The 12,711-nt window shown below is 41.4% G+C and overlaps 1 protein-coding gene across 2 annotated transcripts in view; it reads right to left on the bottom strand.

Annotated features, from left to right (window-relative positions):
• Positions 1-12,269, bottom strand: part of MDFIC (MyoD family inhibitor domain containing) — a 101,562-nt gene extending 89,293 nt beyond the window's left edge. Inside the window, exons 1-2 of one of the 2 annotated variants that reach the window (XM_008258188.4) lie at positions 12,127-12,269; positions 11,661-11,859 (exon numbers count right to left, since the gene is read on the bottom strand). In XM_008258188.4, coding sequence (XP_008256410.2) covers positions 11,661-11,754 — 94 coding nt within the window. In that variant the 5' untranslated portion in view covers positions 11,755-11,859; positions 12,127-12,269. 2 annotated transcript variants of the gene reach the window in all.
• Positions 12,270-12,711: the final 442 nt, after the last annotated feature.

Genomic DNA, 12,711 nt, shown 5'->3' with positions numbered 1-12,711 from the left:
AATAAATAAATTTTTAAAAAAAATTAAGAGCGGGAATAGGAGAGGGAGGAGAAAGAAGCGTCCAAACATGGGTAGGAAGAATCACTATGTTCCTGAATCTGTATGTATATGAAATGTATGAAATTTGTATACCTTAAAAATTTAAAAAAAAAATAAAATATCTTACTCCAATTTGGAACTGCTTTAATTATTCAACATCTTCCTCACATATGGCTAAAAATCTACTTCCCTGTCATTTCCATCAATTCTTCATAGTTTGGTCTTTCCAAAATCAAAATAAACAAGTAAAAAATAATCTTTCCTCCATGTGACAGCTGCATATTAGAAAATAGCTCATGTTTTTTCATCCATGTCTTCTGTACTACTAAGTAGCCTTAGTTCGTTCAATGATTTTGCTGAGGTTTCATAGTCTATCCACTCTTACAGGCACAACAGTTTTTTAATCTTACCTGGAAAGCTATGTATCATGGAAGAGTTTGGTTGCTCAAATCCAAATGTACCATATCTACAGCAATTTAATGAATTAGCAGCCCATTAACCCTATTATAAAACAGAATTAAGGACTCTACCATCACCCCCTTTTAAAAATTATACAAAATCCATTTTCTATCTTTTAGCATATCAGTCTTATAAGTTTTTTATTTTAATTTTTAGTTAGTTTTTAACAGATTCAGTGTGATTTATAGATACAACCGTAAGAACATAATATTACCTTCTTGCTTCCCTTACCCTCTTTCTCCTCTTTCCTTCTCATGCTCCTTCCTTCTCCATTTCTTTCTTTCCTTTTTATTTTAGCTTTTGGGATAGCATATTTTAAATGTACATTACAGTAAAAAGGCTTAATATATCACCAAATAAGTTTAGCAGGTATGAACCCTCAGAATCCTTTTATCAAGAATACTTTCTTTCTCAGCTCTCTGGTTAGGCAATGAACCCTTATTTGGCACCATTACAAGAATGAATGCCATTGGAGATCAAAAGTGAACCAAAGGGGGTTGCTTAATCTGTGAAGGCATTTTAAAGTTATGATTCAAGTCTGATCTTGAAGTAAATAAGAGAAGATCATTTCAAACAGTGGTGAAGGCACAAATAAGATAATGATAAATGAATTAGAAGTATATTGAAATTGATTTCTTGGACTTCAGAATGATGGATATGGATTTGAAGTCAGGAAGTGTGTCCTCTCTGTGAATTCTCATAAGACCCAAACCAGGAGTATCTCATATAATTCATTAGGCCAGCCTCTGTTTTCTGGGCCTACTCCTCCCTTGCTCTGGGACACTTCACTCTTCTGTTTCTCCTTTAAGTCTCCAACTCACTCGTTCTCTTCTGGCTCTCCCGTCTTTGCAATATCATTGACTTCCACAGTTTTAGTCACGTCCAGAAGAGTAACTTTTGGAGACATTATCCTAACCCTGACCCCTGTCCTGAACTACACATTTGAAGTTTCAACTGTACAGAGAAATATCTCCAGCAATGCAAATTCAACATGGCTGACAATTCATCACTTCTCTCCCTGCTATTTCTCCAACTGGTCTGTACCTTGGTCAATGGTAGTCACAGGATCATTTTTCACTCTTGACTTTTTTTCCTTATTTCCTCTGTCCTAACATAACCAATTACCAGATCGTACAGTTATAATTCCCCAACTGCTCTCAAAATCTGTAGTTTCCCATGCCCACTATAGTGCCTCAATGTGTTTTCTCTCTAACCAAAAACACAAAGATTGGATTTGTTGCACCTTAGTTCAAATAAGAACTACACTAATTTTGTATATTGAGGAAAAACTGACATTGTTTTTTAACACAGTACCCAAATTTAACTTGTAAACTCCTACACCTTTTCCATGCTCATTAATTTCATCTTGTATGTTATTAAAAAAAAAAAAAACAGTAAAACCCTACAGAAAACTTACTAACAATCCTGTGTGTTGCTTGGGTGATGAAAGAAATAAGAACAGAATGGGTTTACACTCAGAGACTCAAAAAATCAGGGCTATTCCACCATGAAAAAGAGCAGAAAAAAGATGCCCTGGAGTAGAGAAAGAACAGAAAGGAAGCCAGTGTCTTCGTACTCTGCCACCTAGACTCAGAGTGCCTGTCAACTGCTTGACCACAAGTTGCCTTATTTCTTAGTGCTCAACTCGACACAATTCTAACCAAAAACACCACAATCTATGTAGTTTTTGACTGGGGTCATCAGCAGCCTTATCTAAACAAAACTGAATCCTACTGCCATCCTGAGACTCTGCCTCAACTTCTACACTCACCTTCACCTAGAGCCAGAAACACAGTAGTCAGTTGGTACCTGGCCTAGCTACTGCTCTGTCACATGGTTCTTTCTGCACTCTGGAACTGATATTTAAGGAAGGAGTTGCAATTTCTTTTCATGCACATTTAGATCTCATCCTCTCTCATCTAGTTTACATATTCCTTGTGAGCAAAACTGTGTATTATACATTCTCAGCCTCCACGGGACCTTGTACATAGTAGGCACTAAAAACATATGTATACAAAGGATTTTCCCCTTTAAATGACTCAATACTAAGATATATGTGGTAAATGTGCTGGAATAAAAATTAACTTCAGATTGTATTCCTGAGGCTGCTAAAAAAATCTGGCAGAAAAGCACATGTATATGAATCATCTTGCTTCAGATCACATGGGTGTGAATCTGAAAACAGAAGTGGACTGCGAGTAGAAACCACAAGCAAAATTAAATTCATGTTAAAATAACTATTTTCACAGTTCCTACTTAGTAAACCCTAAGTGTTTAGAAGTAGAATATAAAAATACAATTCAATTTCAAAAACATAGGGTTAAAAGGTTTTCCCCCTTTAGGACATGAACGTAAAAAAGGAGATATTAAAAGTAACTTTAATGAAGTATTACTTGCAAGACAGAGAGAGAGAGAGATAAGAAAATGTAAGGGGATAGGACAGAAGAGAGAGAAAGAGATAAAAACATCCAAAATGCTGGTGCATACACACAGCTCTAATTAGAACAGAGGAGTTGCAGCATCTTTGGTCATAAATCACCAATGTTAAAGCATCAATAATCTAGAAACTAGCCAGGCCCAAATCATTTTCTTAATAAAAACTGAATAAAGACTGAAACAGAAACTTAGAAGTCCCCTGTCTTTATACAGGAGAATATTTAGTTTCAAAAACATAATTTGACTGAATTTTTTCTCTCTTGTGTTTATTGTTCTAAATAATTTTCCATTTGCAAATGGCCTAACTTTAGATTATGTCGATTTATGTTTCCTTATTTTCCCAAAGTCTTTTATTATTATAAACTACAATACTATTAAAATAATTACATGGTTATTAAGAATTCTTTCCATGAAACAACCTCAACAAAATCCAGGAAATAAGGTTCAAAGAAACAGGAAAAGCCTTTACACACCCCAAAATTCCACAACTTCCCTTCTAGCCTCTGAAAGGTCACTCCATCATGTATATTAAATCCCTAAACATGGACTGACCAAACAAAGCAAGCAAGCACAGACTTTGATTGCCAGGAATGTTAGCCTGCCAATTCCATTTCTAGTCTCTCTGGCTCCCCTCTCCAGCCTGGACTGCAAGAGCAGTTAGTACAAAACACACTCTTCCCTCACATGCTGTGATGCAAGCCCCTTGTCCTTGCAGGGCTTCCACCCAGCCAACCCCCACCCATGCCAATTCCAAAATCTATTCTATCTGCTTCTATTCCCAAGCTATTCTCAAGCTCCCACATGCTTCTTGCTGAGAAAAGTAACCAACCATACTGATCCAGGTCCAGGAGAATTCATGCCATTCATTCTTGGTTAAGCCCATGCTGTTACAGAGCAGCCCTTTTGTTTGCCCCAGATTCACTTGCTGGTGAATTCTTCATTCTTCCAAATCTTTTCCACACGTCTCAAATTTCTTGACTCATCCAAAGCTCCTTGCTCTCACCAAATGTTACCATCTGCTTTAATGAGAAAATCTAAGCCTTCCATGTTCTCTTTTTCATATCAAGTTTTCTCTAGATGGTCACTCATTCTTTTGCCTACCTCATCTTAAAGGAAAACACTCCCTACTTCCCTAAGATTGCACTCTTTCCCATTCTTTCCAGACCGAACTGGTTCAATTACAAAACCCACCATATCACCAATTCACTCTGCTCCATGTCATCTTCAGTCTCTATCCCCTGGCTGTCTTCCCATCAATGTGCAGTGAGCATGCTCAATCCACCCATCCAAGAGAAGCATACACCTTATTTGTTCTTTAACAAACCACAGTTTATCTTACCTTCTGTAACCACCAAGCATCCAATGCATCTGTGAGTGATCATCATGAACTTGTTTTGATATTTTTGTTTGTTTGTGCATCCATTTCCCATTCCTCCCCTAAAGTGAGGCCATTCCCCAAAATTTAGTCTTCAGACTGCTCTTTCACTCTTAGGCCTATCCATCAGCTTCCTGTTGGTGAATTATTTTTCTTTTTTAGATTTATTTATTTATTTATTTATTTGAAAGACCAAAAACAAAGACAGAGGGTGAGACAGAGGAAAACCTTCAATACACGAGTTCATTCTTCAAATGGCCCTAACAGCCAGGACCTGGACCAGACCAAAGCCAGAAGACAGGACCAGTATCCAGATTTCTCACATGGGTAGCAGGCGTCCAAGCACTTGGGCCATCTTTTGTTGCTTTCCCAGGCACATGAGCAGGGGGCTGCATTGGAACGAGGGCACCTGGAACTCATATATGAGATGCCAGTATGAGATGCTGTCATATATGAGTCATTTATGAGATGCCAGCACCACAAGCCTTTGCTTAACCTAAGAGGTCACAGCACCAGCACCAACTGGTAGAGAAATCTTAGACTTTGAGCCTGACCCTCATCACTCTTTTGGTCACATATTCCCCTTTCCAGCTGCCCATTTGCGACCATGACCGTGGCTAAATTCCCTTGAATCAACTTCATAAAGAAGCCTAAAGCTACTTCAGTGTTTCCACTCTGGCGTCAAGGCAAACCCATGGATGACTTCCAATTTCTGCCTTTCCATTATCTCCCATGAAATATTTTATCCAACCATATCTATTCATCAAAAGGTGAACACTGCACTTTGAGGAGATCTGAAGATGAATAATAAAAATCAATGTCCTCAAAGCGACTTTCACAGCCAAGACACAGCTCTACCCTAGTTTTGTCATTGTTTTTACACACACATTTCCTAATTTCCATTCCCACTGGCAGAGGTCTTCCTAGGTCATCTAATGTTTAGTCAGGCTATGGTGAGCTACCTCCATTCTTGGCCCTCCCTCCAAAATCATCCTTTAAATTTCCACTAGATTTATTCTCCTAAAAGGTCCAATGGGATCCTGTCCTTGTTCTTCTCAAGAACATTCAATGGTCCATCTTTTGTCCACAGAAAAGATGTATAAGCTGCTCAGCAGGAGAATCAGGACCCTCCTAAAACTGACTGCAGCCTGTCTACAATTATACCTCATTCTCTGCCCCTTCATACAATTTTTATATGATCCTTAGTAAAGGAGACAGCATTCTGCAATCACCGGCTCCAGGCGTTGTTTTCTACCGCCCTATGACCATGCTTCTTGGTCCAATGCAAACCAAAACTTCTGCTCGAGGTTTACCCAGTCCCCTAGACATAGATGCTTTTCCTCATGCATGTTTGTGCCCCTACCATGGTAACTATTTCCTTAAATATGCCACCCATAGGCCAGCATTGTGGCATACTGGGTACAGCCACAACCTGCAATGCCATCATTCCATATGGGTGCCAGATCATGTCCCAGCTGCTCCACTTCTGAGCCAGTTCCCTGCTAATATACCTGGAAAAGGAGCAGAAGATGACCCAAGTACCCGGGCAGGGTACTCATTTAATTCGCACCTCCTTTATTTATAAACAGTATCTTTTTAAACAATTTATTTTTACTTTTCCATTCAAAAGTTAGCATAATTACAGTCCACTCATGTGGACTGCACAAAGTTCCATTCTCCTAGCCTCAGCCTGGTCCAGTCCTGGCCATTGTGTCCATTCAGTGCATGAACCAACAGAGGGAAGATCTCCCTGTCTCTGTCTCTCCCTTTCTCTCTGTAACTCCACTTGTAAAATAAATAAAATAAGTATTTTTTTTTAAATACCAGCCATATTCTCAGCTCACACCATGAACATTTTTTTCTCTACATTTCTCCATTCAACTTGTCCAAAAACTTCCTTAAATTTCTAGACACATTTTCTTTAACCACTTCCTTCCCTCCTCCCTCTCTCCTATATTAGTTTGTTTTGGTTTTGCCCTCCCTCCCACCCCCTGTCAGCTGCCCACCCAGTTAAAGCAGTTATTCATTTGCTTCTTTTGCTCAGCAAAAAGAAAATGAATATGCTCAACTGGTAAGCCATTAACTTCTACAGCTAAACTTATAAAATGAACATTATTAGCTCCTTTGGACATAAAAAAGAATTAGAAGTATAAGTTCTGAAAATGTCTCCAAATCCTCTTTTAAATCCAGACAAGTCTCCCTATATTTTCTAATTAAATCTGTCCCTACTCTAGCAGCTACATTCAAAAAGCATTTTAAAGCAGTTTCTTTTAAGTGTAGTTTTACTCTCACTTATTTATATGTGATTACCAGTATTATAATAGTATGTTCTCTGTGATTTGTCATCATAAACAAAAATTCCAAAAAATTTAATTCCAACATCTTTTGAGATTTATTATAAAACCAAATATAATTTATCACTCTGTTTCTATAAGAAGGTATAATCCAGGTTTTCAAAGGTCCAGCTTACATATGAACACAACTCATGTAAAAATGGAGGAGTCCTTTCCATGTTTTGTCATATGTGAGGGTCTCCAAAGAGAAGTGCAGGGGAACACCAGCAAGAATGTCTACTGAGGTGGTGAAAGTAAGTGTTAAAATTCTATTTGTTAACTATCTTTTAATTTTTACTTGCATTTTTATGATGTTTGAAATATATTTGATTGTAGTACATACATTTTTAAAAGAAAATTTTTGGAGATGAATATTCAGGACTAATCTGAGGATGAACTGCGGTATGTGTTAAAAAAATGTTGGAGCATATTAGTAGAGAGTTTACCTAGTGATACGACTTTAATTTTGGAACTTACAAAAGGGACGTTTTTAGAGCTTTGTGAAACCGTTCTCTGGCTTCAGAAAGAAAAGACTGTTTATAATATAAAGCTTAAAATATATTATGTCCTTTTCCAGATAAAAGCCTCCAGAATAGTGATCCTCAACTCAAGCTAAGGAGAACTTGGAGCTATTTAAAAATAAGACCTTGGGTTCTTATTCCCAGGGATTCTAAAGAGATCTGGACAGCAAGATTTCTGGATCTCAAGAACATGAATCCTATGGACCCAATCCCAGTACACTGGCCTCTACTCATTCAATGCCCACAGGAAGCACACGCCCCAGCCCTTGTTAGGAACAAGCTTTTTTCTAGGTATTGTCCAAAGCCTTGCAGAGGGCAAAACTGTCCCCAGTGAGAACCAGGGACAGAAGCTGTCCAAAGATGACACATTTTGAGAAATGCTATCTTTTAAACAATAATAACAATATGATAAAAAAGTAGAAAGCCAGTATGTATAAGCATGCATTAAATAAATTGAAATAAACAGGCTTCCCAAAAAGGAAATCTGATTAGCCATTACAAACTCCTGACAACTTAGCTAAGCCTCTAAGTCAAAGCTCTTCTTATGTAATTTCAACTTGAAGATTCTCTCCCTAGCCTCTATTTTAGATTATTTTTTAATTAACTTCACTGGCATTTTGCATCCTGCTATGAAAAGTCCGCCTAATAGTCTCAGAGGACTCTCCCAAGAGAAAAGAGTGCATTAAATCACACATTATCACATTAAAGTGTATTGCAGCACTCAGAGTCCAACAGCCTATGTCTTGGCAAAGGCACTGGAGTGGGGGATGGAGCATACTACAAAGACGGAAACAGGCTCAAGTGATTCACAATATCCAAAGCCTATTAACTTCAATCCACCTGACCCTACAAAAAAGTTGTATTGATTTTTCTACTTCAACCACATTTATCACAATGACATATAATATATTTTACAATTTGTGCTTCTACCCTGAATTCTTGCTACTGACTATGTGCGGGACCTTGGGTAAGTCACTTAAATTCTTTGAACAACTTTTTCCTCATCTAAAAAACGGTCAGATTAGACTAAATCATTTCTAAAGATCTCTCTGGGTACAAGTCACAAACTTATGAATGAAATAATTAAAAGGTTCTTTCAATTACATGGGATCTAATAACTATTGCACCAAATACCAACACTTTCAATGTTGCTTGATAAATAATGAATTCTAGAATGCTTACTCAGAAAAGACTGATGGTTGGAGGAACCACATACACAAGACCCATTCACACGTTTTATCTTGAGTTATTTATTTTATGTACTTGAAATGTAGAGAGAAAGAGACAGACAGATAGAAAAATATTTCTCATCCACTGGTTTACACCCAAATGCCCCAGCAGCCAAAGATGGTCCAAGTCAAAGCCAAGAGCCAGGAACTCAAATCCAGGTCTCGCACATGGGTGGAAGGATTTAACTACTTGAGCTGTCACCTGATGCCTTCCAAGATGTGCATTAGCAAGAATCAGGAATCAGGTGTGGGTGCACGACTTGTACCCAGGGACTCCAATATGGGATGCAGGTATCCCAAAACAGTATCTGAAATCACGGTGTCAAATGCCTGCCCTCAAAAGTATTCAGTCATAAAACAAAAATAGGCATGACAGAAGTTATTTTTCACCTATGAAGACCTTTATACAGGTACTGTGCATAAGAACATAAATCAATATTTCAGAAGGCATTCAGAGAGGGAAATAATTTTAAAATCACGTTTACTTTCTATTTTAATAACAGAGGTCACAAATCAGCTGCTCAGAGACTACATCTAGCCTGCAGGTGTGGTTGTTTTGTGTGGCCTGGGCAGAAACTGTATTTAACTGCCAACTTTAAAAAGTGGGGAAGTAAGACACAAAGATCCAGATTTCCAGGATCTGTTGAAATACTGGAAGGTATTAAGCCACATGGCAACAATTAGTTATAACTGGGCCTTGCCCTCCTGGCCTTGTGCTCTTCAGGCTCCTGAAATCCCTAGTGTCTGACACCCATCTTGGTTCCCTCTCACAGTTAGGAGTATGTGAGCTTATGTCCCTACTCTGGAACAATTTTTAAAATACACATAAAAGATTCTTTATGCTGTTTAATGCTTCAAAGCAGTAGTAAAACTTGCAGAATCACAACAAGAAAGTAGAAGTTTTAAGAAAGCAGAGCTATGTTCTCAACAAGAAAAGCCTTCCTTACTCTTAATACATTTGAATGTAATGGATGACACTGTGTAGGTTTAAACCAACCTAGGCTGCAGTCCTTTATTTGATGAGAAGTTCAGACTAGAGAATCCCTAAAAGTACTTCCAATTCCAAGGTTTCATGCCTTTGGTTAACAGCATGGATAACTCATTACCAAATAGTAATGTTACCCACAGGTTACACATACATGTCTGTACCTACATATTGTGCACATAAATGTATAACTTTACAGTAAAGACACAATTTTCATGAAATCATGTTTTCTGTTAACTTTCACAAAACACTCAGAATTTTAAAATTAAGTTTCAATTAACTAAGCAGCCATGTCCTACAAGAGAACTGCTAAACTATTATTTGAAAGGAATGAGGAAGAATCCAAGGACAGAAGGAAGTGGGTTAAGGACCTTGAGTGAGGGCTTAGGAGTACAGTGGCTTTTAGACAAGCCTTCTTGACAGATGTCTTTACCAATGAAACCAACCTAAAGACTGAATCTTGAAAGTTTGCCATTCACTCCCTCCAAATTTTTTTCTTTAATATGCCTTATGAAATCTACCTGTCTGAAATACAATACTTTTAACAAGACACTGAGAATTTTCTTTTTAAAGAATCAACTCCATATTACATTTATAATTGAGTCCCTACTTAAAGAACTTTTTGTGCCAAAGTTAAACTAATAAGAAAGCAACATATGTCATTGAAGTGATGGCTATTTTAGGTAAAATATAATCCAAGTGTTCCCACACTGAAACTGTATGTGCTGTATGCAGCAAGCATTCTACTTTAGGCCATCCTGGGCAAGCTGCCTCATAAAGTCAGATCATGTGACATCACACAGCTTTCCTATAGTACAGGTGCAATAAGTACCACTGCAGGCTTTTCCAGCTGATTTTAAAAATGCATTCTACTAACATTGGATATTGTAGGTACTAACCATTTCCAAGTCAAACTGTTTTTCTTGGATGGTTGATGTTGGTTTTTGACATATGCTTTGTTTAACAGTAGTGATTAATAGCTCAAATGTGAGCATAAACAGCCCATCAATGAGTCGATATGACTACTGAGGGCATGTCTAATGACAGGAAAATGATTGTGTTGACAATACAATGTGGAGAACACAGGCTGCTTCTGGGAAAACATATGTTTATCATCCTAGTTCCCTGATTTTTCTGCAGCTCATCGTTTTTAATTTTCTCAGTTTAGAAAAAATGAGTCACTCTGTCCATGCAAAATGATAAATGTAATTCAATCTAACAGCCCCGGATGCCAGAACATTCTAATTTAACCATGGCTGGTTTCTGCTTTTACCTACTGTGTGGCGTGAACATTAACATCTTCTTTTCCACTTTTTGCTGCTAAAAAAAAAAAAAAAAAAAAAAACCTCATTACATTATCATTCTCCTGGGCTAAGGGAGGGGGAAGCAGGGTGCTTCCAGATTTGGTTGAAATCAAGAAGTTTTTGATCCCTGATAGAGTACTTAGTTCCTTCCAGTGTCAGAACACTTTAAATCAGAATTGTCCTTAGAGGAAAAGGTGAGAGGAGTCTAAGACCTTTGCTCTCTATCATCAATGAAACCCTGGAGTATACTACCTACAGCAGAAGAGAAGATACGGGTCTGATTTGTGTATCAACTTGTTATGCGTTTCCTACAAACAGCAGTACATTTTTTATAGGCTGTACATATTTACACTTTGTAAAAACACACGGGAGCTAATTCATTCTTGAAAAGCATCTTTTAAAGCACGTTTATTTCAAAACAAAACAGTTACTAAAAACATATGCATGAGCCATTCCCAAGTCACAGAACTCCAGATCACCAGCCAGGGTGCAGAGCAGCCCGGGAGGAAAAGCTGAGAGGGAGCCCGCATGTTTGCTGAGAGAGCAGCGGGGGTCCTGGATTCCAGGACACAAGAACCAGAGAGGCCTGGAGTAGTAGGGGGGTCCTGGATTCCAGGACACAAGAACCAGAGAGGCCTGGAGTAGTAGGGCTTCAGAACCCACACTGTTGAGCCACAGGCCCAGAAATGCATACGCTTAACTCAGAAGCAAGCCTGTCACCCTGCCCCTCCGCCACCAAAGGAAGAGGAGTGGAGGGACCAGCCGATCCGCCCTCCTATCCGGTTGTTGATCTAGGGCAGGAATCCTGACGAACTTGCTGGAGGAACGCGAACTGTGCAAAAGTTCACAACCACACGGTGGGAACCCGGCCTCGCGCCGCACGAGCCACCCCCTCCCACAGTACCCGTGCGAGCAAACTTTACGAACGCAGCCACGACACACTCGCTTGCCCCTCTCGAGCGCACGCTCGCTCACTCACCGTGGGCCGGGGAGCCCTGCCGGCCGCCGCCCGCCTCGGCCGAGCGCTGCGGCCCCGCGGGCCCGGGAGCCAGAGCTTCGCCCGCGCCGGACATGGGCCGCTGCGCCGAGCCCGCGCCGCCGCCGCCGCCTAGCTCGCCGCCCCGCGGGGCGCACCGGGGAAGGCTCGGGACGTGTCGGGCGCAAGGACCTGACTGGTTCTGGCGGAAAAGAAAAAAAAAAAAAGCCCTGTTTTCAGAGAAGAGCACGCCACCCCTGCGGGACTTCCCTCCCCCTGCGCGGCCCTCCCTCAAACTCCACCCCGGGGAAGTTTTGATTTGAAAGCGGCGAGGAAAACTGTGACAGAGCAAGTTGACAGCGGCGCGCTCCCGGGGGGCTCGCAGTGGGCAGCGAAGGGGGACAGGGCCGAGGAAGCACGGGGACGGGACCCGAACCCCTTCTCCTCCCGGCCCGGGGCCACCACCTACCTCAGCATCCCCCCGCCCCCACGCCCCGGTCGCTCAAAGCCCCCTTCCTCCTCCTCTTCCGTCCGGCAAAGTTAGCGTGGCCGCATCGCGCCCCGTGGCCTGAGGGCTGCGGCAGCCGCCCCTGCGCGTCCCTCCCCGCCTCGCTGCGGCTCTGCCCAGACGTCGCGGTGGCGGCAACGGCGGCCGCGGCGGCTCCGACTGCGCGCACCCCGCCCCTTCTTGCCAGCCAGCTCGCTCCGGACCGGTCCCCTCAGAGGAGGACTCTTCCTCCTCTGCCTCAGTGCCCGCCGCTCCGCGTCTGCGGCCCCGAAACACTTGTTCTTGTGTGGCTTCTTGTCATCGCGTCCGGGTCGCAGAGGCCTCGAACCCTTGGCGGGCGGCCACGAGGCTGGCTGCTGCGCTAGCCCGCGCCCCGCGCTGTCTGGGTCAGGAGGCCAAAGGCGGACCCAGCGCTCGCCCGCGGGCTCCCCACCCGGGCTCTGGAACCAGAGGGAGTGGGCCGGGCTGGTCTCAGGCTGCCCAGACGAACCACCCTGAACCCTAGCCCTGCCCAGAAGCTCACTGCCTCCCGACTCCTCATTCTCA

Source organism: Oryctolagus cuniculus, chromosome 3 (assembly GCF_964237555.1).
Source record: "Oryctolagus cuniculus chromosome 3, mOryCun1.1, whole genome shotgun sequence".
Classification (NCBI taxonomy): domain Eukaryota; kingdom Metazoa; phylum Chordata; class Mammalia; order Lagomorpha; family Leporidae; genus Oryctolagus; species Oryctolagus cuniculus.
This window is presented reverse-complemented; position numbering and strand designations above follow the sequence as displayed.